This window comes from Berghia stephanieae, chromosome 10, assembly GCF_034508935.2.
Source record: "Berghia stephanieae isolate SIO BIC M18660-M18661 chromosome 10, UCSD_Bste_1.3, whole genome shotgun sequence".
In the NCBI taxonomy this organism is placed as follows: domain Eukaryota; kingdom Metazoa; phylum Mollusca; class Gastropoda; order Nudibranchia; family Aeolidiidae; genus Berghia; species Berghia stephanieae.
Window position 1 is genome coordinate 24,801,183 of NC_088369.1, and position 22,496 is coordinate 24,823,678.

Consider the following 22,496-nt stretch of genomic DNA (forward strand, 5'->3'; position numbering starts at 1 on the left):
AAGAAGAAGAAGAAGAAGAAAAATTATTAAAATGATCCTTTTCTTGTCAAAAACTCAAACTTGGAATTCCGGTTTGAAGTTCCAGGTTTGAGAATTTTTGGCAAGATGAGGGTTGACATTTGGACGAGATTTGAGCCAAAATTTAAAATGCGTGTTGTTTTTTCTTTTGTTTTGTTTTTCTGTTTTTCAGAACAGCGCTGTCTTCTCAATGGGGCGTTTGAATTGAAGTAGTTTGATATTTCAGTCCATGTGTCCGTACCTGATTCACCCCGATACAGTACCGACTTGAGATGATAGAACACATATATTATATTATAGGGGAAAGGGGAGGGAGAGGTGGGGGAGGGTGGAGAGGGAAGGGCGGGGGGGGGGGGGGCATTAGTCCTCACATCTGAAAAGAATATAATTTTATGAGATGACGGTCGACATGGAAGAGAAGGGTTTCTCTGGGCGGTTACATCATTATCTCTGAACTTGGAGAGAAACTTCCAATGTCTTGAACCAGTAGGCGAGGGCCAATATAAAATGGTCCTGGGCGAGTCTCACGTTGGCCAGTCTGCATTAGTGGGGTCAGTGGCGTTGGCCAGTCTGCATTAGTGGGGTCAGTGGCGTTCATCCACTTGTACCCGTAAAGGTGATGGTCCGGAGACCGCAGAGTATCTGACAGAGCATCGCATGGTGGCACAGTTGCCTGGCAGGTTCAAGCATAGTCGTAGTAAACTTACAAGCTGCCACTTCCCTTAAAAGTACGGTTCAATATAAAACGACGATCACCAAAGGGAAGTGAAAAGCACAATGATATTAGTAGAAAGTGCTCAAGAAAAAAATGATCCAATTCTGCCGTACTCTGGAAAAACCCATATTTTAAAATTTGGCCAGAAAACTCGTCCGGGGGGGGGGGGGGGGGGGGGGGGGGGGGGGAGAGAGAGTTCTCTCCTTGTTCATATTCATATGCTTAGCAAAACGATATTATTTTCCAAAATAAGTTGTTTTGTTTTTATTGCTTTAAGGGTTTTACGGCGCTTGAGACACACCAAAGTCACAGCGCCAGTAAAAGAAAGAAAATGGTATGGTCAAGACATTTTGGGCACCTAAGGATGAAAAAGTGAGTCAAATGGGACTGGTTCGAATGGGGAACAAAATAGATTCCAAGAGTATACTATCAATGTTCTTAGTTTGAGATCGGCTAGAAGGCTCATCAAGACACAACCAGGGGATCTCACCAAGAGGATCATACTAAATGTTTACCACATATTATATTTAAAACGTAAACTATGACAATACACGACAGAGAGATGATTTACAAGGGGAAATAAATGCCATGGCCCTAAACTATAACAAAACAATTGACTGTTTCCCTGCTAGCCAGGGACCCCGGCAAGGGCCAAGACGAACCCACGTAATCTCATTTCAAGATAAAGACAGACAGCAAAAATAGGGGAACAGAAGACAAAGTAACACTGTAATAACTCCAAGCCCACCGTGTGAAATAAACAGCCCCCCCCCCCCCCCCCCCCCCCCCCCCCCCCCCCCGCCCCAAATACGTCACTTTTTGTTCAACGTTCCTCTATCCAATATTATCGTTAATTGCTAACGTTTAATACATTCTGATTTCTAAATATTCCATTTCCTTTATTGTTTACATTCAAAACAAAAGGGGGTTATTACGTCCAAGTCGTACATGATTGAGTGAAATCAAATTGTTTACAATCGAGATATTCAGATAACTACTTCCGGTCCGTTGATCAAATATTCAAGACTTGTATTCTTATTTGCCGTCTGAAGGCTTTTATTTATTTTGTTAACGGTTTTACGGCGCTTGCAACACATTTAGGTCATATCAGCACCAGTTTGATAATGTTTATGAATTATATCCTCTTATCAAAGGCATATTCAAAAACATATCTGAAAGCTTTGATATGTTTTTGAATATGCGTTTGATGAGAGGACATAATAATAAATGGCGATTGCCAATCAGAAAAAAAATATCCAATGACGCAAGAACTAATTCTAGATAGCAATACAAAGCGAAAGCAACATAACGTAGCGTAATTAATTCTTTCACAAAGGCTACACTCGCTTTAAATACTTGTAGAACTATTCAAATACGAGCGTTGATAAAAAGCAGAGTTCATTTATCACTATATTAGTAGTTTCATATTCAATGTATTTCAATGAGCCGAAGATTAAGAGAGAGAGAGAGAGAGAGAGAGAGAGAGAGAGAGAGAGAGAAAGAGAGAGAGAGAGAGAGAGAGAGAGAGGGGGAGAGAGAGAGAGTGGGGAGAGAGAGAGGGGGGGAGACATAGAAAGAGAGAGAAAAGAGAAAGAGAGAGAGAGAGAGAGAGAGAGAGGGGGGGGGGGCGGGAACGAGTCATATTTTTTAAGATAATAGAAAACCCGAAAAGATACAAAGACGGAAGTTATTGAAATGAAACATTTAATTCGACGTTGAATTAAAGGTGTAGTGTGTGTTCAAAAGTGGGTATGCGTGCGTGTGTGTGTGTGAGTTTGTCAATCTGTCGGTGTGTGTGTGTGTGTGTGTGTGTGTGTGTGCGTTTGAGTGTGAATTTTCTTACGTGAAAAGTTAAATTCTTCTTTTCAAAAAAAAAAGTTATGAGACCTTCCGCCCCGACATCGTAAGATACCGTCCCTGGGCCTAGATAATTCATCAAACAAGATGTCTGATGTCAACAAGAATCACCCATGTTGTCCAAGTGTGCAAACTATGGGCAAATAATCTTGCTTAAGAAAAAAAAAAACGAAAGTGCCAGAAACTGGGCTCGAACCGGGACCTTCCAGGTCACAGTGCATTGCCTTAACCACTCGGCCACGTCACCCCCACCTCTCTCTCTCTCTCTCTCTCTTCTTATAAGTAAATTACAATAATATTATTGATTGATTTCAGCAATGCAGGCCTACAGTAGTAAAAACTGGTATTACAATTCAACTGTCACAAAGACGACTCTGTGCATTGCTATTAGCTTAGCCTAGTCAAAAACTGCCATGTACTTGTACAATCTCTGGGCGTGGGGGAAAGCGGTATTGAGCCTTAAGTTAAAAGGAAAAGAAAGGCCTTTTGAATCTGTTATCAATAAGGTCTTTCATTGCTCGATAAGGCAATCCAAGTTGGTTAAGATTTGAGTACATTTAAATGTGTGAGAACTGAACTCTAACTACGTTCATGTTAAGATAATTGTCATTGTAGCAAACCGACCTTTACCTATTACCGTTTTAACTGTTTGTGTTATTTGCTGAAACAGCGTTTTGAGCCCGAAACATTCCGTGTTCGGCATTTTGAACATTCATTTTTTAAAGTGTTATATATTCATTATTACAGTCCACAGCTGCTAACAGCTTAGTTAGAATTCACTCTGTGCTTCAGAGATTTCCCATGAAATCCCTTGACAAAGAAAGTGGAAGAAAGGAATGTCGATATGAAAGGAATTTGGATACTAAATCGATCACTTATCGTATAACGTGTTGACTCAGAGCTTCCCCTGGCTTACCGTAAGAATTAAAATCTACAAGAGGCTTTTGATAACATTGTCAAGCCGTATTCTGTTGACATTTAAATTCTAGCAACGAGGATTTCGAACCAACTCTATTCTTCTTCTGTTCCTCCTCTCCTTCTTCTACATCTACTACTAGTAGCAGTAGCAGTAGTAGTAGTAGTAGTAGTAGTAGTAGTAGTAGTAGTAGTAGTAGTAGTAGTAGTATCATACCTACTACTCTTTTCTACTTAGTACTATTATTATCACTATATACTGTAGTAGTGGTAGTAGTAGTACAATCACTACTACTACTACTTCTTCTTCTTCTTCATCTTCTACGTCTACTACTTCTATTACTATCACTATTACTACTACTACTACTACTACTACTACTACTACTACTACTACTACTACTACTACTACTACTACTACTACTGCTTCTACTACCACTACGGCTATGTGGTCTAGTGGTATGACACTCGCTTTCGGATCAGCAGATCCTGGGTGCGAGCCTCGCTCGGTGCATAGTTGAGTCCTGGGAAAAGACTCTTTACTCACATTCTCTCAACCATACTCTGGTGGAAAATGAGTACGTGGCCGTCAACAGCGTTGTCTAATGGGCGTCATATCTCATTCTACATGTTACGTGTTGCTGTTGGTCAGGGACCTTCTGTAAAGCGCGTTGGGCTAATTTAGTAGATATTGCACTTTATAAAAGCTCTAGTTTTTGTTTTTTTGTTTGTTTTTATTTTCTGTTTTTATTTTCTGTTTTTTTTTTTACTACTGCTACTACTACTACTACTACTACTACTACTACTACTACTACTACTACTACTACTACTACTACTACCACCACCACTACTACTAATACTACAAATGCTACTACTACTAGAAAAAACAGAAATATAACAGTTTCTTTCTTGACTTGCTTTTTTTAATTGATCATTGACAGGTGATGTCGTATAATGACTAAATGAAGGGTTTACATTACAAATCAAAAGCGATAAAAACCAAAATGTGTTGAAGGGCAAAGCGTCAATGTAATGGGATGACTTAGAAACTCTAACAGCAAACTTTCCAAAATTTATATCTGTTATTTTGTATTATAGAATACACAAAAAATATTACCTTGATGATTTTTTTTTTTCGAAATTAGTGAATGATAAATAGAGGTGCCTGAATGAGTCAATAAAATGGAGATAAAGATAAAGGGAGTAAATCTAACTCTTGAATGAACAACACAAAACAAACGACGTTTCTTTATCTCCATAGTGAATGATAATAGTCACAATACTTAGTCCTCGAATTGCTTATGTTTGTTTGTCTTTAAGGTTTTACAGCGCTTGCTTGCAACACATACAACTCATTTCAGCGCCAGTAAAAAGGAAGAAAATATGATAGTCCAAAAATTTATAGATTAACAATTGAAAGCACACGAGAAAAATTAAGACAAAGGGGAAATGGTTCAAATAGGGAACAGATGTAGATTCCAAGAGCATACTATCAGAGTTCTTAGTTTGACATCACCTAAAAGTCTCATCCTGACACAAGCACAGGTACCCACTAAGAGGAAGACATTCAAATGTTTACAAATCATTATACATGAAAAAGAACAACAACAAAAACATACAATACATAACAGACAGATGATTTACAAGGAAAAAAACATCATCTCCAAAAACGAGCCATACATTTGACTGTTTCTCTTCCAGCCAGGGTATCCGACCAGGACAAAACCAAGTAATCTCATTCCAAGATAAAGACAGAAAGCAAGTTGAAAACAGATAATATAGGGGTATAGAAGACACAGTAAGTACCTCCCTGCCCACTATAGGAGGTCATGAACCCCACCCAGAGGCCACTAATTGCTCCAACACTTCGTAGAAGTTTCAGAAATAAATAGGTGATAACAGATTTCATCATTGACTTTGAAGACTAGCTAATATGTGTATTATTAAAAATATATAATGACTGTATACATGAATAAATAAATAAATAAATAAATATATACAATAAATAATGAATAAAAAAGATGTCAAAATAAATCAGTGCAAAGTTTCGGCATCTTTAGTAAGAAAGACAATATCACATCAAAAGTATATATTGTAAGAAGACAGTCAAGGAGAGGGGCATTGTATCAGAGCCTGATTAGTAGACGTAGACGTAGTTCTAAAGGCCAACAGTATGGTATGTAATACAGAAAACCATCATTGCTCATTATCCCATGAATGGAACCTTGATCTATCACTGCAGTCCCGATAGCTCAGTCGTAGAGCACTCACTTCACACGCAAATGATCTGGGATTGATCCCAGGTGAAGTCGAGATTTTTTTTCCCCCGGCCTCCCTGTCCACCCAGCAGTAATTGGGTAGATGGGTCTGTTACAGCTGGTGGAGAGTACGCTGCGTTTGACTAGCATCCCATCCAAAGGGTTGTGATGTTTGTTTCACACCATAGAAACCGGGATAAACTCCAGCCCCTTACTATATGTGTCAGTGCATGACATAATCAGTCGGAAGGTGGAAATTTTGGATTTGCAATTTGTTGCATTTTCTGAAAGCATATGCTCCCCAGAACATTTTAATCTTTATTTGAGGTAAATCGGGTGATTTTTCATAAAGTTATTGTCAGATGTATGGGAAAGGTATCCAGCAACTTTTCTCAAATTTCATACTTTTTCAACTTGACTAGCTGTAAAAAATATTTAGAAGTGAAATTAAACTTTGATATTTCATGAAGATGTACAAAAAGGGTTGATTGAACCATAAGAACTAATTTGTAATAAAAATTGACCTTCTAACTAAACTTGGCAATATCTCAGTTCAAACCTTTTCCGCTTCCGACTGATTATATCATTCACTGTAATATAGACTACATCTACCGCAGAGTACATTCCAACAGCCAGATTATTAACCCATCTTCTAAATCTCCACAGAGTGGGCAAATTGGACACAATGAAATAATTCTGATGTAAAACAGGATACAATCAGATACGATTGCATATAAATTGTGTGTTCTAACTATTGCAATAGTAATGCAACATAAAATGTGAGCTTTCATATAAATCATAATAATCACTAAATCTGATCAAAGCTTTTAACAAGGAGTCCCAAGCAAAACAAAAATATAAAGGGTAAATGTGACTCATACAATATATAAACCAATATAAAAATTTAAAAAACAAAAAACATACCCAAACAAAACCCGAATATTCTGCAGTCTTCAATATGCTCTCTCTCTCTCTCTCTCTCTCTCTCTCTCTCTCTCTCTCTCTCTCTCTCTCTCTCTCTCCTCTCTTCTCTCTCTCTCTCTCTCTCTCCTCTCTCTCTCTCTCTCTCTCTCTCTCTCTCTCTCTCTCTCTCTCTCTCTCTCTCTCTCTCTCTCTCTCTCTCTCTCTCCCTCTCTCTCTCTCTCTCTCTCTCTCTCTCTCTCTCTCTCTCTCTCTCTCTCTCTCTCTCTCTCTCTCTCTCTCTCTCTCTCTCTCTCTCTCTCTCTCTCTCTCCCCCTCTCTCTCTCTCTCTCTCTCTCTCTCTCTCTCTCTCTCTCTCTCTCTCTCTCTCTCTCTCTCTCTCTCTCTCTCTCTCTTCTCTCTCTCTCTCTCTCTCTCTCTCTCTCTCTCTCTCTCTCTCTCTCTCTCTCTCTCCTCTCTCTCTCTCTCTCTCTCTCTCTCTCTCTCTCTCTCCTCTCTCTCTCTCTCTCTCTCTCTCTCTCTCTTCTCTCTCTCTCTCTCTCTCTCTCTCTCTCTCTCTCTCTCTCTCTCTCTCTCTCTCCTCTCCCTCTCCTCTCTCTCTCTCTCTCTCTCTCTCTCTCTCTCTCTCTCTCTCTCTCTCTCTCTCTCTCTCTCTCTCTCTCTCTCTCTCTCTCTCTTTGCATGTTTTGTCTATACCCTGAGGGAGGCCAGGGACTGAAACCTTGTTCTGTTGTTTGTTTATTTGTTGGTTTTTTTTGGTATTGTTTCGTTGTATAGGAAAGATGTACTTTTTATTTTTTGATTGTCTCAGTTAGACAATTTTAACTTTCAGTCCTAAGCCAACTGAAACACTAAACATCTAGGAGCAGACATGAAGCCTGTGTACTATTATAAATTGTATTTTGGCAGTAACAATGCTAACCAAGTACTCAATTTACACTGAGCATGCTAAAAGATATAAATAAAGACCCTTTTTTTTTTGGGGGGGGGGGGGGGGGGGAGAGAGAGCTTTTTGCTTATACAGCGCAATATCCACTAAACATGTTCAAAGCGTTTTACAAGATTTCTCTGGCCAACAGCAACGCTTAACATGTAGGTCGGGACATGACGCCTGTTAGGCGATATTACATTTTTTTTTTAGACAGAGACAACGCTGTTAATGGCCAGGTACTCATTTTACACGGTGAGAGAATGTGAGTAAAGAGCCTTTTCCAAGGACTCAACTATGCGCCGAGTGAGGCTCAAACCCAGGACCTTCCAATCCAAAAGCGAGTGTCATACCACTAGACCACATAGCCACACAAGAGCCTTTTCCAAGTTCTTATCTTGGAAATGCCCATAGTTGAATTTCAAACCATGACCTTCTGGTTACAAACCCTGTGCCATACCAGTGGACTATAAATCCGCAATTAAAATATAAGTACATTTTTAAAAATCTAAAAATAACGACAACAGTGAGTAAAGAGTTTTACAAGGTAAATACATATCACAGATGCAGGCAACATAATAGCGTGTAATTAAAAAAAAAAATATTTCAACAGCCAGTATTGCAATGTATTCAGCTTATTATGGAAGACCATAGGAAAAATAAATCTTGATTCGAAGAAAATAAATTATCAATAGAACCAGCACAATATGATGGCACAGAAAATTAGCACTAAGGTTCACAAATGTTCTCTTCACCTCTCCATTATTATTGCAAAATCTGGAAACAAAATAAACATTGCAGAAATAGAATCTACTCATCACTTTACTCATGAGATCAAAATGCTCATTAGTGAATCGTCCACAAATTGAAGGATATATAGTCAAATATATATATTATTGCAAATATTTATAATATGCTCATTTAAATTCATCTTGAACCCGCTGAGATAAAGATGAATATGGCTTACAGTATATCATTTTCACTTCAAAACTACTCAGATCCATTACAGTTATTTTACAATTATATTATTATTACATTTTATTTGACTGCATATATGTTTTTCTGGCTATGGCAAGAATGTACTCCAAAGAAAATCAACATTATCATAAAAGTAATGATGAAAACTTTATTTCAATATAACCTATACAATTAAATACATTTAAGAATAGCTCTTTCCCAAAAGATATTTATTTGTAACTTATAAAGAACTTGAACCATAACATGTATCAGGTTTTTCAAACGTCCCTCCAACTGCATAATATATCTGAGCTTTCAATTAAATAGTATCAAGGGGCTATTTTTGTTTAAATTTTATTGCATGTTAAAATCTTGAAGCAGGTAGAATGAAATGAAATACTAAAATCACATTTATAGCCGAAACCTTAAGTCAATATTATTACTGCTGTTGGTGTCTCTCATCCCTTTCATAATATTTTATCCAAATTGATTCCAATATGACAATCAACATATTGCACTTCATTTGTCTGTACAATCCATCTAGAATCAAGCGATATAATGAAAAGATAAAACAAAGTACATTCCATTATCCACTTTTGAAATAACCAATTTTCCTTCATCCATTCTTTCCTGGAATTGTCGAGATGTCTTTGATTTAAATTGTCAGAAATATGAGCTTTTATACAAAGGTGTCGGCACATACAAAATATTACGATCTGATGTCGAGCCTTTTCCATATCGCCTCCTCCGAGGAAAATATGTATAATATGGTTTTTCATAGACTGGCAACGACGTACCCCAATTTGACTGCAAATGTATCGGGGTGTACAGGGGAGTCCCTCCACAGTAAGGGAGAGGTGAAAACAGAGAATATTTGTGACCCCAGTATTTGTTCGTTGCCTTACCGATAGGAGATGGAAGTGCACGCAGACGTTCCTTCTTTTCCTGCAATCTGTTTCTAGCCTCTAGGATTCTTTGACGTTCTTGGGCAAGATGTCTGAAAAGTAATTGGGACAGCGTCAAAAAAATTCAAACGGTACCCTTCTTATAAATAATTTAGTAAAAAAAAACCAACAAATCATAAAGCCCATCTTTAAATATTTAACTTGGTGTGCTTCACAATGTTTTAATTTATTCATCTAGTAGGACATTATGAACCAAGTTTCCATTTTATACAGTATAAATTGTATGAAAGGCACCCTCTTAAAATATTAGTTGCTGCATTACCAGCTTACCTAATCATCAACACATGTGTTGAGTAGGACAAAAAATAAGGGCTAGGGACAGAGTTTTGCATACAACTTCATTTGACTTTATTAGAAGACATGAAACCATGCCACTTAGCAATCAACAACATCAAATCATCGAATTATGTCCAAATGTGTAAAGATTGAATCTGATCTTGTCATGATGACTAATTGAGTAGAAAGTTGTTCCTCTAACTCTCTTCTCTTGGATTAAAAAAAATTGTAAAGCCATCTTTGTTGGTTTTGTAGCAAACTGAAGTATTGTTTTGATCCCTTGATAATCCTAATTATTATATTGCATTCTTTTCACTAAACACTTCATAAGACTGATTATTGTTTGCTAAGATCCAATGGCTAAAATCGTGTCTACACTTTTTATGAAATGGAGAAAAATAGAAAAAAAATACATTTCTTATTTCATTGGGCCTTTCCTCCAGTTAAACCTAAAAGAAAAACAAATGTGAGCATTTACATAGCAAAATATCTGGCAGAGGGCCAGGACTGTAGCAAAAGACTGTATGAAATGGAGGTAAAATGTGCAGGTCTTAATTGCCTCCTGGCGCAAAGAGATTTAAGGTCAAAGGTATGGTAATTTTATTATCTTAATACATTTTGCTGTGAATGTAAATCTTACTGTATGTTGCTGGCCTTGTGTGCTTGTGACTTCTGAAATTCCTTGGTCCGTAATGACATAACTTCGTCCAACACTTTGTTGTTTCGCGACACCGGTGAATTGGATGTTGATCCTTTTGTTGAATGAAATAAATATAATGGCATAAATGACATCAAAAATCATTTGTTTAACCTGTTGATTACGTTCTTTTAAAAGATCAAACATTTTATTGCTGTACAGGAAAAATAAACTTCCATAATATATAATGCAGCATGATCAGAGTTAAACAAGCTAGTCGCAATTAAATTTTAATTGCATTATGTCGTATTTGTACTTTCTTTCTTCCTTAAAAATGTACCAATAAAATAAATAAATAAATAAATAAATAAATAAATAAATAAATAAATAAATACATTAATACATAAATAAATAAATAAATAAATAGATAAATAAATAAATAAATAAACTTAATATACAATTAAGAAATTTGAGATTTAAAGTTAACTTACTTCCATCACTCCCATATCTTTTATCAAGTTCATCTTGCAAAGCAGAATTTCTTCTAGACACTCTTTCCTGAAAAAAAAACAACAAACAGAGCAACAGCATTATAAAAGATAAATAAAATCTGATAAGTTAAGGGGATCAAAATAAATTACCTCAATTATTTTTAATCCTGAAAGCACTAGTCGTATCTAATTATATAGCACAATATTGACTAAATGTGCTCAAAGCGCTTTACAAGGGGTCCCTTGCCAACAGCAACACTTGACATGTATGAGGCATGATGACAGGTGATAGTACAATTCTTTTCCGACAGAAAACGCTGTAATCGGAGAGATACTTATTTTACACCAGAGTACGGTCAGATAATGTGAGTAAAGAGCCTTCTCCAACAGAGCAGGATTCAAACCCAGAACCTTCCAATCCAAAGGAAAGTGTCATACATAGCTGACTTACAATGATTGGAGAGGATACCAAAAAATATTTACTTACGAGAGCCATTTCAGACCTTGCTGATTCAGCATCCATCAAATTTTCTATTTTTTTTCGTAGCATTGTCTGCTCTATCATCGTCTCCTGGATGCCAACCATTTGGCGCTGTAGTTTTTCTACTTGGGCATCTTCTGCCCTTTTCCTGTCAAATTCCATGAAATCCATTGTGTTTGCTTGCCCTGTTAATCACTGCTCCTTTGATATCCCAAAATGTGATGAAACAGTCCTGAGGAATTGATAAGATGGATTTCAAGTTAGTGAAAGTTGATTCAACATGGAAGGGTTTAACCCACTCAACCTTAGGCCTTTACCGTCATGTTGTCCACCCTCCCTATAGATTTTGGTACTTTCCTAAATTGGAAAAAAAAATATACATCCTCATTTACTTAATCTGAAAAAAAAAAAACTGGCACGTACTTAGTTTTATTAACATGTAAAAATTAAAAACAGTGGTGTTAATAATACGCCTATAGAAATATTGAAATTGACGTCACATAGCTACTTGTTATTGTTTTTAGACAGCTATTTTTGTGATTAGTTCTTGATGAATTATATTAATCAGACTATAAGCATTTAAAGATGCACATAGTTTTGTGTGTTGGTATGTTATTTCCAGATATGGGAGAGTTATTTGACACCTGGAACTCAGGCATGTACTGTCAACCGATAATTCTACAATTAACACTTAAGTGTAGATTGTCATCAGATAATGCGACACCCAAAACTCTGTGTATAATGTCACCAAATTATTTGACACTGACAACTCGGTGGTGTATTGACTTCAAAGAATTCGGCACCCCAAGAAGTTGCTACTTTATCTTAGTTTTCTGTTATCCGTTATTTTCGTCTTAGTAATACACAAACTCATAATTTCTATCACTCTGTTTTTCACAGTTATATCCTCAACCATGAACGAACCCTCTCTCTCTCTCTCTCTCTCTCTCTCTCTCTCTCTCTTTCTCTCTCTCATAAACACAAAACACACATACCTACACACACAATACACACCATAATCAGTCTAGACATCTAACCTAAATATTTAGGAAATATACAGATCAACGGAACTGCAAAATTTAGAAATTGATGTACCAATTTATGTAGATGACACTTCCCTAATTATTTATAACAATGCAATAAGTGTATTTTAAAAAAACAACAACAGCAAAAATAACGATAACAACAACGACAATAATATTGTTCCAATTAATAATAAAAATAATAACAACAACAACAATAATAATAATAATAATAATAATAATAATAATAATAATAATAATAATAATAATAAATAATAAAAAATAATAATAATAATAATAATAATAATAATAATAATAATATAATAATGATGATGATGATGATGATGATGATGATGATGATGATGATGATGATGATGATGATGATGATGATGATAATAATAATAATAATAATAATAATAATAATAATAATAATAATTCCGTAATAATAATAACAATAATAAAATAAGAATAATACCAACAATACCACACCAACAAGACAATAAAAATAATAAACGAAGAAGAAGAGTAGTAGTAGTAGTAGTAGTAGTAGTAGTAGTAGTAGTAGTAGTAGTAGAAGTAGTAGAAGTTGTAGTAGTAGTAGTAGTAGTAGTAGCAGCAGCAGCAGCAGCAGCAGCAGCAGTAGTAGTAGAAGTAGTTGCAGTAGTAAATTAATAAATGGTCTAAACTAAATCACACCAATCATCAAAAATTTATATTCCTTCACTTTAAAAATATAATTATTGGGCTATCAGTAGTACCATCGAGTGAAAACAGTGAATAGGCTTTTAACGAAATCGGGTCGAACGCCGAACCCGAACGCCGAACCCGAACGGATATAGCCTTCTCACGTGACCATGAACGAGATCTGGATAGTGAAGACTCTCAAGCGGTATGCAGCATCGGATCTAAGGTCACGTGATAGAGGATAGCTTGGGTTGCTGTTGGCTTGTGTTAGGGGAGGGGCAAGGTCAGTGTCATTCAATAGTATATAATTGTGCATGTGGCGCTCTATACAGAGAGAAAATTATAAATTGATTACGGGGGAAGGTGGGGGGAGGGGGGGGGGGGGGGGTGGGTTGACCCACAAACGATCGAGGTGTTGGGCTTCGGGTAGACCATGATACGAAATCAAAGAGAAAAGGCCGCTGGTACTTGGATGGTGGAAATGGTTGGGGGGGGGGGGGGGGGGGTAGTGACAATCAGCATGGGATGTATATATTAACATTAATAATATAGGCAATAGATGACCAGGGATGTGTATTGTTTGTGTATTGTTTGTATATGTTTGTGTGTGTGTGTGTGTGTGTGTGTGTGCGCGCGCGTGTGTGTGTGTGTGTGAAAGGGATTACACAAAAACACCTTTCTCTGTAGCTTCCAAATGATTACGTATACGATAAATTTGAAACCCACATTGTTTGAATCAGCTCACTAATTAATTCCTGAGCCTTGAGATGGTGACGCAACTATTACATACAAGACCTTGCAGTCGAGACGGCAGGGCTTTTGGGTTACACAACCACTATTTACCCATCGGTCAGCGGTACTCTTTGATGTATACAACACTCACCGCCTTTACGCAAAGCCGCCTGCCCATATATCAAGAGATGGTCTCCTAACTGTTCACAAGCGAACTGTCAAACGAGCAATCGATGATTGGATAAGAATCTCAAGATCTCATATAATAAGGTAAGTTTTGGAGAGGTGATATCCCCCACCCGTCATCGGACAGAACTTTCATTGCGTTATATCATATGAGCTCCGCCTCCTCTTTCTATTCGGGAGTGACGAGATTAGACGAGAGGACGCGAGAAAAAAAATGGTCACGTGTTGGGCAAGTCGTTCGTTAGGCGAGCTTCGGTGTCTAACTATAACTCCGTAATAAAATGGAAACAAACCAACAAACTCCTTGGCAATGAAAGTGTCCTTTTTAATTCATGCACGAACCCAACGCCATGCTCAGACGAGTTCATTATTATAATTTTAGCCGTTGACTGTTATGCAATGAAATAATGTGTGTACGTGCAGTGTTAGTGTATTAGTATTAAGTAATGCGAGTGAAAGGTTGAACGAGAACCCATCTACTAACTAGACTTGAACGTGATAATCAACAAAATAAACTAAGGAGAAAAAAACTTATTAAAGAGCCTCTTAAAGTATGTAGAGAATATTTCAAACAATGGTCTAAATACCTATCAAATCAAATACAGTGCAAATGGAGGCCCGCTTTGATCCAGGAAACACAGGCATGCTTTTAATCGCACTTTGACTACGACTTCTTAACAACCCATGTCGCCATTTATAAACATTCTCTCGTTGGACTGAGCTTGCGTTTTCATTGGATCAATATTTTACAGGGACAGATTACTCCTAAAAATGCAAAGAAAATAAATATCGAGTGGTTGTGGCCCTTGTTCAATCTTTGTTCGAACAGCGACCAAGGTTACAACAGCGCTAAGAGAGGGCAGGGCGTGGATGTTGATTATTTATATCACATCCTAGTAAGTTTTGAGTTGATAATTTTATATGGAAATCTGAAAAGACGAGTTTGCAAAAGTGCAAGATAAAGCAGGTGGGAAAGAAAATGCAAGAATAAAAGTATCCCAAAATAATATTATCCTTTTCTTTCATTTTTTTTTTCCTTCTTTTTTTTTTCTCAACCATATAATGTACATGCATTTAAAATAATAAATCATCTATTTTTAAGTACCAATATTCATATTGCAGATGCACTTTTAATAATATTCTTATCAATTATTACTTTGTTTTTATTCTATTTACTATAATGCTTTGTAAAATTATGTAAAATATTTTTGAAAATATCAAATTGAGAAACAAGGGAGGAAACGGTGCTGTGCTAGACAAAGCAAGAATGAAAAATAAGCTTACAAGATTTTATTAAAATAAAAAAAAATTCCATCGAGGCATATTTTAGGATTTTTTTTTCTTGTATTTTTCTTTCTTGCTTTGTCTGGTACCGTTTCATACACAGTTGTTCAGATCTTTATAAAAAATATTTGATAATGCTTATTTATTCATTCTTGCATTTCGTAATTATCGAACCAATTTCCTTTTTGGGGAATAGTTTATTTATTCATTAATTGATTGATTCATTCATCTATTTATTCATTTATCTATTCATTCATTCATTCATTTATTTATTTATTTATTTATTTATTTATTTATTTATTTATTTATTTATCCTTCTATTTTTCGCTTTAAGAAATTATATCCACAAAAACAAAAACAAAACAAAACAAACAAAAACAAAAAATACACTCAAGTTTCTTATCGCGGACTATAGATTTAATTTGCAGCCTCTAAATAACCCAGTCATGTCGGCATAATACCGGTTGATGCGATGGGTCGCATATATCTTTGTATTAAATAAGCCAACACGGTGGTTTACCTGCTATCTGTATTCATAAAGCCTTCATAAACTTTATATAGATAAATGTGTTGGGTTTTTTTTTTTTTTTGTTTTTTTTTTTTTTTTGCTGACTACCGGATACCTCCTAATCTTAGCTCCAAACTCTCCATAAAGGGATAATTTGTAATAATGTGGTTTTAAATTCACTTTCTCCAGTTGAGAAAATTAGATAGACAGATAGATAGATAGATAGATAGATAGATAGATAGATAGATAGATAGATAGATAGATAGATAGATAGATGGATGGATGGATGGATGGATGGATGGATGGATGGATGGATGGATGGATAGATAGATAGATAGATAGATAGATAGATAGATAGATAAACAGATATTTAGGGAGGTTAGTAGATTGATAAATGGAAATAAAACCTTGAGCTTGATTGTTTATATAGCGCAATTTACACATAACGTGCTCAAAGCGCTTTTCAATATAACACAGAAGAAGGGAGAGAAAAAGAATGAAGAACAAAAAGGAGAAGGAAAAAAAGAAGAGGGAGAGAGAGAGAGAGAGAGAGAGAGAGAGAGAGAGAGAGAGAGAGAGAGAAAGAAAGAAAGAGAGAGAGAGAGAGAGAGAGAGAGAGAGAGAGAGAGAGAGGGATGGGTGGCAATAATATAGATACAATTTGAAAAATACATTTTCCATGTCATTTAAATCTTACAACTTTCTTTTATTTTTATTCCATGTGCAGGATGATACAAAATATTATACATTGACGATCTTTTTTTCTTTCTTTCTTTCTTTTTATTTTTGATTATGAACCATTTTAAGATTGCTAATGGCTAGACCGAGTTTGTGCTTTGTTGTTTTTGTGGTTGCTGCTGCTGCTGCTACTACTACTGCTGTTTTTAATTTTGTTTATTCATTTCTTTTGTTGTATGGGGGGGGGGGGTTGTTTCCAGAAACTTGAGATATTCCAAAACAAATGTCTACGACTAATCTTTAAGATCTTCTGGCCGAATACGATCTCAAATGGTGACCTGAGAGCAGCTAGTGTGGAGGTGAAGTCTCTGGAGAGTCTCAATAAACGGAGATGTCAATGGTTCGGGTATGTCGGTCGCAACCTGACGAAACACTGACAAGGAAGGCTTTGCGATAGACATCCCAAGGAAAGAGGAAGCGAGGCCGCCCCAAGAAGACCCGGAGACGTGACACAGAGAGGGACCTAAAGCAAAAACGTCTATCCCTCGATGTGGCCCCAAGAATAGAAGCTGACAGGACCAGGTGGAGATCCCTTGTATCACCTCACAGAAAGGATTTAGTTAGTGAATTAGTTGTTTTTGTGTAATGTTTTTTTTTTCCTTCAGTTTTTGTTGTCCTTTGCTTATTCTTTTTGTTAATTTTTATTTTATCTTATGGTGTTGTTTAATGTTGTTGTTTTTTTCAATATTAATTGTGAGCCGATGCTTAACAACTGTATTTTGCTGGGGTAATTTAGCTCAGAGGATGAGAATCAAATATTAATATGGGACTCGTGTTAAGATTAATTGATTTGTTGAGGGCGATGAATAAAGCTTCTTGGGTTGCAACAATTGAAGATTTTACATTTCTAATCATTTTGATTTTATCTTTAAATTCATTTTGCGATAATAGATTTGCTCCAATGAGAACAAATTTGCAGGTCTGATAATGGGACTGTTTCAACATTGTTATAATGGACAATATTTTGCATTGTTATTTGAGATTTCCATTCAAACAATGAGCCCATGATGAATTAGGTTATCAGACTTGAAAATAAGTGTATGTCCGCTGGGGTAATTTAGTTAGATGCTGACAATCGAATATATAATTATTAATATGGACTGGTGTTAAGTTTAAGAGGATGACTTAAGTATTTTAAGTTGCAACAATTCAGGATTTTACATTCTGATCATTTTTAAAAAAAAATTAATTTTGCGATATTAGGTTTGTCCCGACGTCCTACGCATTTGCAGGTCCGATAACACAAATTGTTACGCTCTTATTGTTCTAACGAAAATACTCTCAAACCAACGCAAAATATTGTCGATTACAACAACGTTAAGCAAAGCCCGTTTTTGCGTTCGGTCATTAGACCTGCTAATATGCGTACATTGGTTTGCCCCAACGTGAACATATTTGCAGGTCTGATAATCTAACGGAATTATGGTCCTGTTCCATCATTGATGTAATGGAGAATATTTTGCGTTGATTTGAGAGTATTTCCATTACAACAATGAGACTATAACAATTTGGGTTATCGGACCTGCAAATTATTACACGTGTCGATTTGCCCCCAACATGTTATCGCGTTAATGATTATATTCCCCGCCTAAACAATCGAACTACGACGTGAACGAACACAAAGATCTGTCCTAGGAGTTGCGAATTGCGTGTAGGCTCTCCAACGAAACCGAATTGCACCATTGGTACTCTCATCTTACACTAATTCACTCGTTCATGGGAGTTCAAATAAATAGTATAAAATGTATCATCATATTCATACACCATTATTATCTTTTATCTATTACAGTATCGTGCAAAAATGGCCAAAATACATCACAACAATTTTAAATAAACTTAAGTAAAACTCACGTAGTAGAAGACTACAATTTTCGTTCTGCATCGATCATGATGAACGTTTCATGAGTGATTGTGGGTGACCTCAATTTTGATTCTGACGTGTTCGCACTAGTCGACGAACGGAATCGTTAACTCTGAAGTACCAGACTGACAGGATGCGTCACAATTTATCATTGGTTTCTTAACTCAAAGTCGTATTATGTCGGGATGGATAAAGTGATGGGAATTGAATTTTTAGACATTAAAAAAAAATTGATTTTTTAATAAAATTCCCTAATTTCATCCCATAGAGGAAATGTGTCTCTAGGGTCTATTCCAGGGGAAGACTGGAATAACCCAGGCGTCAGCCGCAGTGCAGCGTCGCAAATTGAGCGAGGGCGAGGTGACTTGCTCAAGGCCACACAGCACTGCAGCGGGTGATCGACCTTGGTGCCTTTCGGTTACGAAGCAAAGACCGCTGAGCCACGCCCCCTTGAACTTTGGAGTTAATTTCTATTCGTTACGATGGAGTTACATTATGCGCGGCTAAGTTGTCTTGTGGTATAACACTCGCCATCGGATCGGAGTGTCCTGGGTTCGAGTCGCTCTATGAGCGGCACATTGTTGAGTCCTTTCAAAATGCTCTATATTCACATTTTATCACCGTACCCAGGTGTAAAGTGAGTACCAAAGCCGCGAACAGCATTGTCTCTGTCGTGAGAAAAAATGTAATATCGCCCAACAGGCATCATGTATCATGTCTCGTCCTAAAATGTTAAGTGTTGCAGTTGGCTTGGAACTCCGTATAAAGCGCTTTGAGCACGTTTAGTGGGTATTGCTCTATGTAAATGCTCTATTTTTTGTTTGGGTTTTTTAAATTTCTATTCATTATGGTTGATAATAAATAGTTTCTTGTTTTGCAAAAAAAGTGATAGTTCGTCTTTTCTTTCATTTTCATTCTAAATTTACTTTCCGGGGTCTCATTCTGTGGCTCCATGCATAAACCTGATAACTATTTACTTACTGTACTTATACTCTTGGTGCTTGATCAGCACATATAAGACTGACACGGTGGAACGTCATCTTTCTCGGTTAGAGGCCATTTTATGTCATCTGTCCCCAAGACCAACCACTAGCCTTCATTTATCGTTTGATGCTTCTCCTCCAAGTCTCAAGCGGGCGGCGCCTTCTTTTCGTTCCCTGGGAGTCCCGTCCACCCTAGGGCTATCCTGGGAATGGCACTCGGATCCACACAAAAAACAAACAAACAAACAAACAAACAAAAACAAAAAACAACTCAACCTGGGACTTCGTGCGAACTACACAATACTGGTTGTTGACAAATCAGACAAAAGGGAATGAGATTAGCGGAAGAGTAGCGTCCCTTGATTGGACGTCACCTATTGTCTGTGACGTCACCGGCGGAAAAGTTATTAGAGAGAGAACGTCATGTTGGTTGTGCGCATACGTCTCTCGTCCTCTCCGCGAGGACGAGAGATGCATGCGCACAACCAACATGACGCTCTCTCTCTAATAACTTTTCCGCCGGTGACGTCACAGACTATGGGTGACGTCCAATCTTGGGACGCTACTCTTCCGCTAATCTCATTCCCTATTGGTCTGTAGTGGTCTAAATTCAAAAGAAAGCAATCCGTTTTGATATAGTATAAAAAATATATGAAAAAAGCTGAATTTTTAAAAATAATGCATTCAGACACACACACACACACACACACACACACACACACATACACAGGCGCATGCGATAATATGTCACTTAACAAAAACATTAAGGCAAATCAAAATTAACATTAATATTGATAATAAATTAACGATGTTGACCAGTGACCGTATGGATATTGAAAATCATGCCAATGATGTTATTTTCCTTACCCTATAGACTCGAGTGTGAAAGATCATCTGGTTATAGGCTGTGGCATATATTATTGTAACAGTTCTGGCACAAACAAAATGGCGACCTACAAAGTGACTTGTGTAATGAACACCATAAAGAAACAGAAATAAACTAAAGAATAAATGAATAAATAAAGTACTGGAAGATAAATAAATCAAAGAACAAATTATGTCATAAAGAATTAAATGGCCAGAAAAAATAATATATCAATGATGAATCGATAAGCTGTGGAATAAAGCAAAGCAAGAGCTTGTCAGTGTGGTAATCCAGTGCAGGAAATGGAGGTGGATTGAGCACACTCGAAGAAAGCCACAAAACAACATCAACCGACAGGCCCTTACATGGAATCCGCAAAGAAAGAGAAGACGGGAAACGCCCAAAAGTAAAGCACACGAGGGAGGTCAACAACAACAGACGAGCTGAAAAAGGTTGGAATGAGCTGGAGTGAAATGTAGAAGACGGCGCAGAGCAAAGTGAGATGGAGGAAGACCGTCATTGACTGCCTGTACTCCATGGGGAGCCCAAAGCCTAAAGTAACTAAGTATTAAATAACACGGCAGCGTTCCATCACGTTGAATTACCATGCAGTAAGAAGGGGAGTGATATTGATCGAAAAGCCCCGGATTCCTCATTATGTCTATGAAAATGACAATCTACACACTTAACTTTAGGCTGACCTGTCTACTATTACGAAAATTTCGTAGAAATACGTATTTTGGTGTCCTAATTATTGACAATTATAAGGAGATCTTTAGTTCAACAGACTTCTTTAAAACAACGTTTGTTGCCAGATCTAGTATATAAAGGAGTTTAAAGCATTAATTTAATGCATTTAAATTTAAATACAAATTTGTCATTTTTAATGGTAGCCAACGAAAATTGGTTTCTATTTTGACACTCACCTAAACATGCGCGCAGACATAACAAATTGCTGTCACCGTCACGCGGTTCATAACGCTCTCCAAATGATAAGCAGAATACGAAATTTTATTGATGACGAAACATGCAAAACACATATCCATGCCCTTGTTACCAGCCGCTTGGATTATTGTAACTATTTCTGTGCGGCCAATCAAAAACACCGCTGAATAGACTACAGTTGATGCAAAACGAACCTGGTCGTATAGATATAAGGACAAATCCTGGGGGGGGGGGGGGGGGGGGGACCGTATAACACCACTCCTTCAGTCACTACACTAGAAAAAAAAGAATAATATACAAAATCGCATGTTTTGCTTACAATTGCCTTCAACATACATCACAATATATTGATATTGAATGCCTTGTCGGGGAATATAAACCAACTTGATCTCTGCGATCCACCAGTTCTTCTCTAATGGAGAAAGACATCCCAAGAACAAAGGTTGCTGAGCGGTGTTTTGCATTTTCAGCTCTAATCGTATGGAATTCTTTACCATTCTACCCCGACAATGTGAAGTCTACCGGCTACCAGTCTTCAAACGGCATTTAAAAACTAATCTTTTTCATTCTGCTTATCGTCATTATATGTGAACTTCGAACAAAATATTGTGTGTCACTGTTGTGGAAATTTTGTAGTCGAATGAACTTGTGTGATACCAAAATAAAAATAAAAACTACTGTAAAGCATCTCTGAGCATTATTTGTGGATACTGGTGCTGTATAAAATAATAATAGTAATAATAATAATAATAATAATAATAATAATAATAATAATAATAATAATAATAATAATAATAATAATAATAATAATAATAATAATAATAATAATAATAATCCCTGAAAACTAGGAATTTTTTTCCGAATCCAAAGGCAGGTCTGCTTTCGGTGAATTCGATTATCTGGCCACAGACAATGGCTGATAATGTACTAGTGGATAAGACCTACAATAATTTAAAAAAAAAAAACAAAAACAAACAAATAAAATACCAAACGTGCACCCTGCAATGCATACATTAAAACAAAACACCCAAATAAATAAATTGATGAATGGAATCGTTGATAATATATATATATATATATATATATATATATATATATATATATATATATATATATATATATATATTAAATAAGAGACGAGCGATGAAGTAATGAATTAATTAATGAACAAATAAATAAATGAGTTGCTTTGCTATTAATGTTGCAGGCCTGTAGTTATAACAAGATGATATAAAAATAAAAAGGATAATTATTTGACAAAAAGAATGTGGC

General features: G+C 36.5%; 1 protein-coding gene across 3 annotated transcripts in view; it reads right to left on the reverse strand.

Moving 5' to 3' along the window:
* The window catches only part of LOC144980864 (uncharacterized), a 63,138-nt gene extending 48,380 nt beyond the window's left edge, over positions 1-14,758 (reverse strand). Inside the window, exons 1-5 of one of the 3 annotated variants that reach the window (XM_078928746.1) lie at positions 14,628-14,758; positions 11,423-11,648; positions 10,936-11,002; positions 10,448-10,559; positions 9,472-9,563 (exon numbers count right to left, since the gene is read on the reverse strand). In XM_078928746.1, the coding sequence (XP_078784872.1) occupies positions 9,472-9,563; positions 10,448-10,559; positions 10,936-11,002; positions 11,423-11,587 (436 nt within the window). In that variant the 5' untranslated portion in view covers positions 11,588-11,648; positions 14,628-14,758. Of the gene's footprint in view, positions 1-9,471; positions 9,564-10,447; positions 10,560-10,935; positions 11,003-11,422; positions 11,649-14,005; positions 14,132-14,627 lie in introns of those variants that run through there. The other 2 variants (XM_078928744.1, XM_078928745.1) reach the window with 2 other exon arrangements.
* Positions 14,759-22,496: the final 7,738 nt, after the last annotated feature.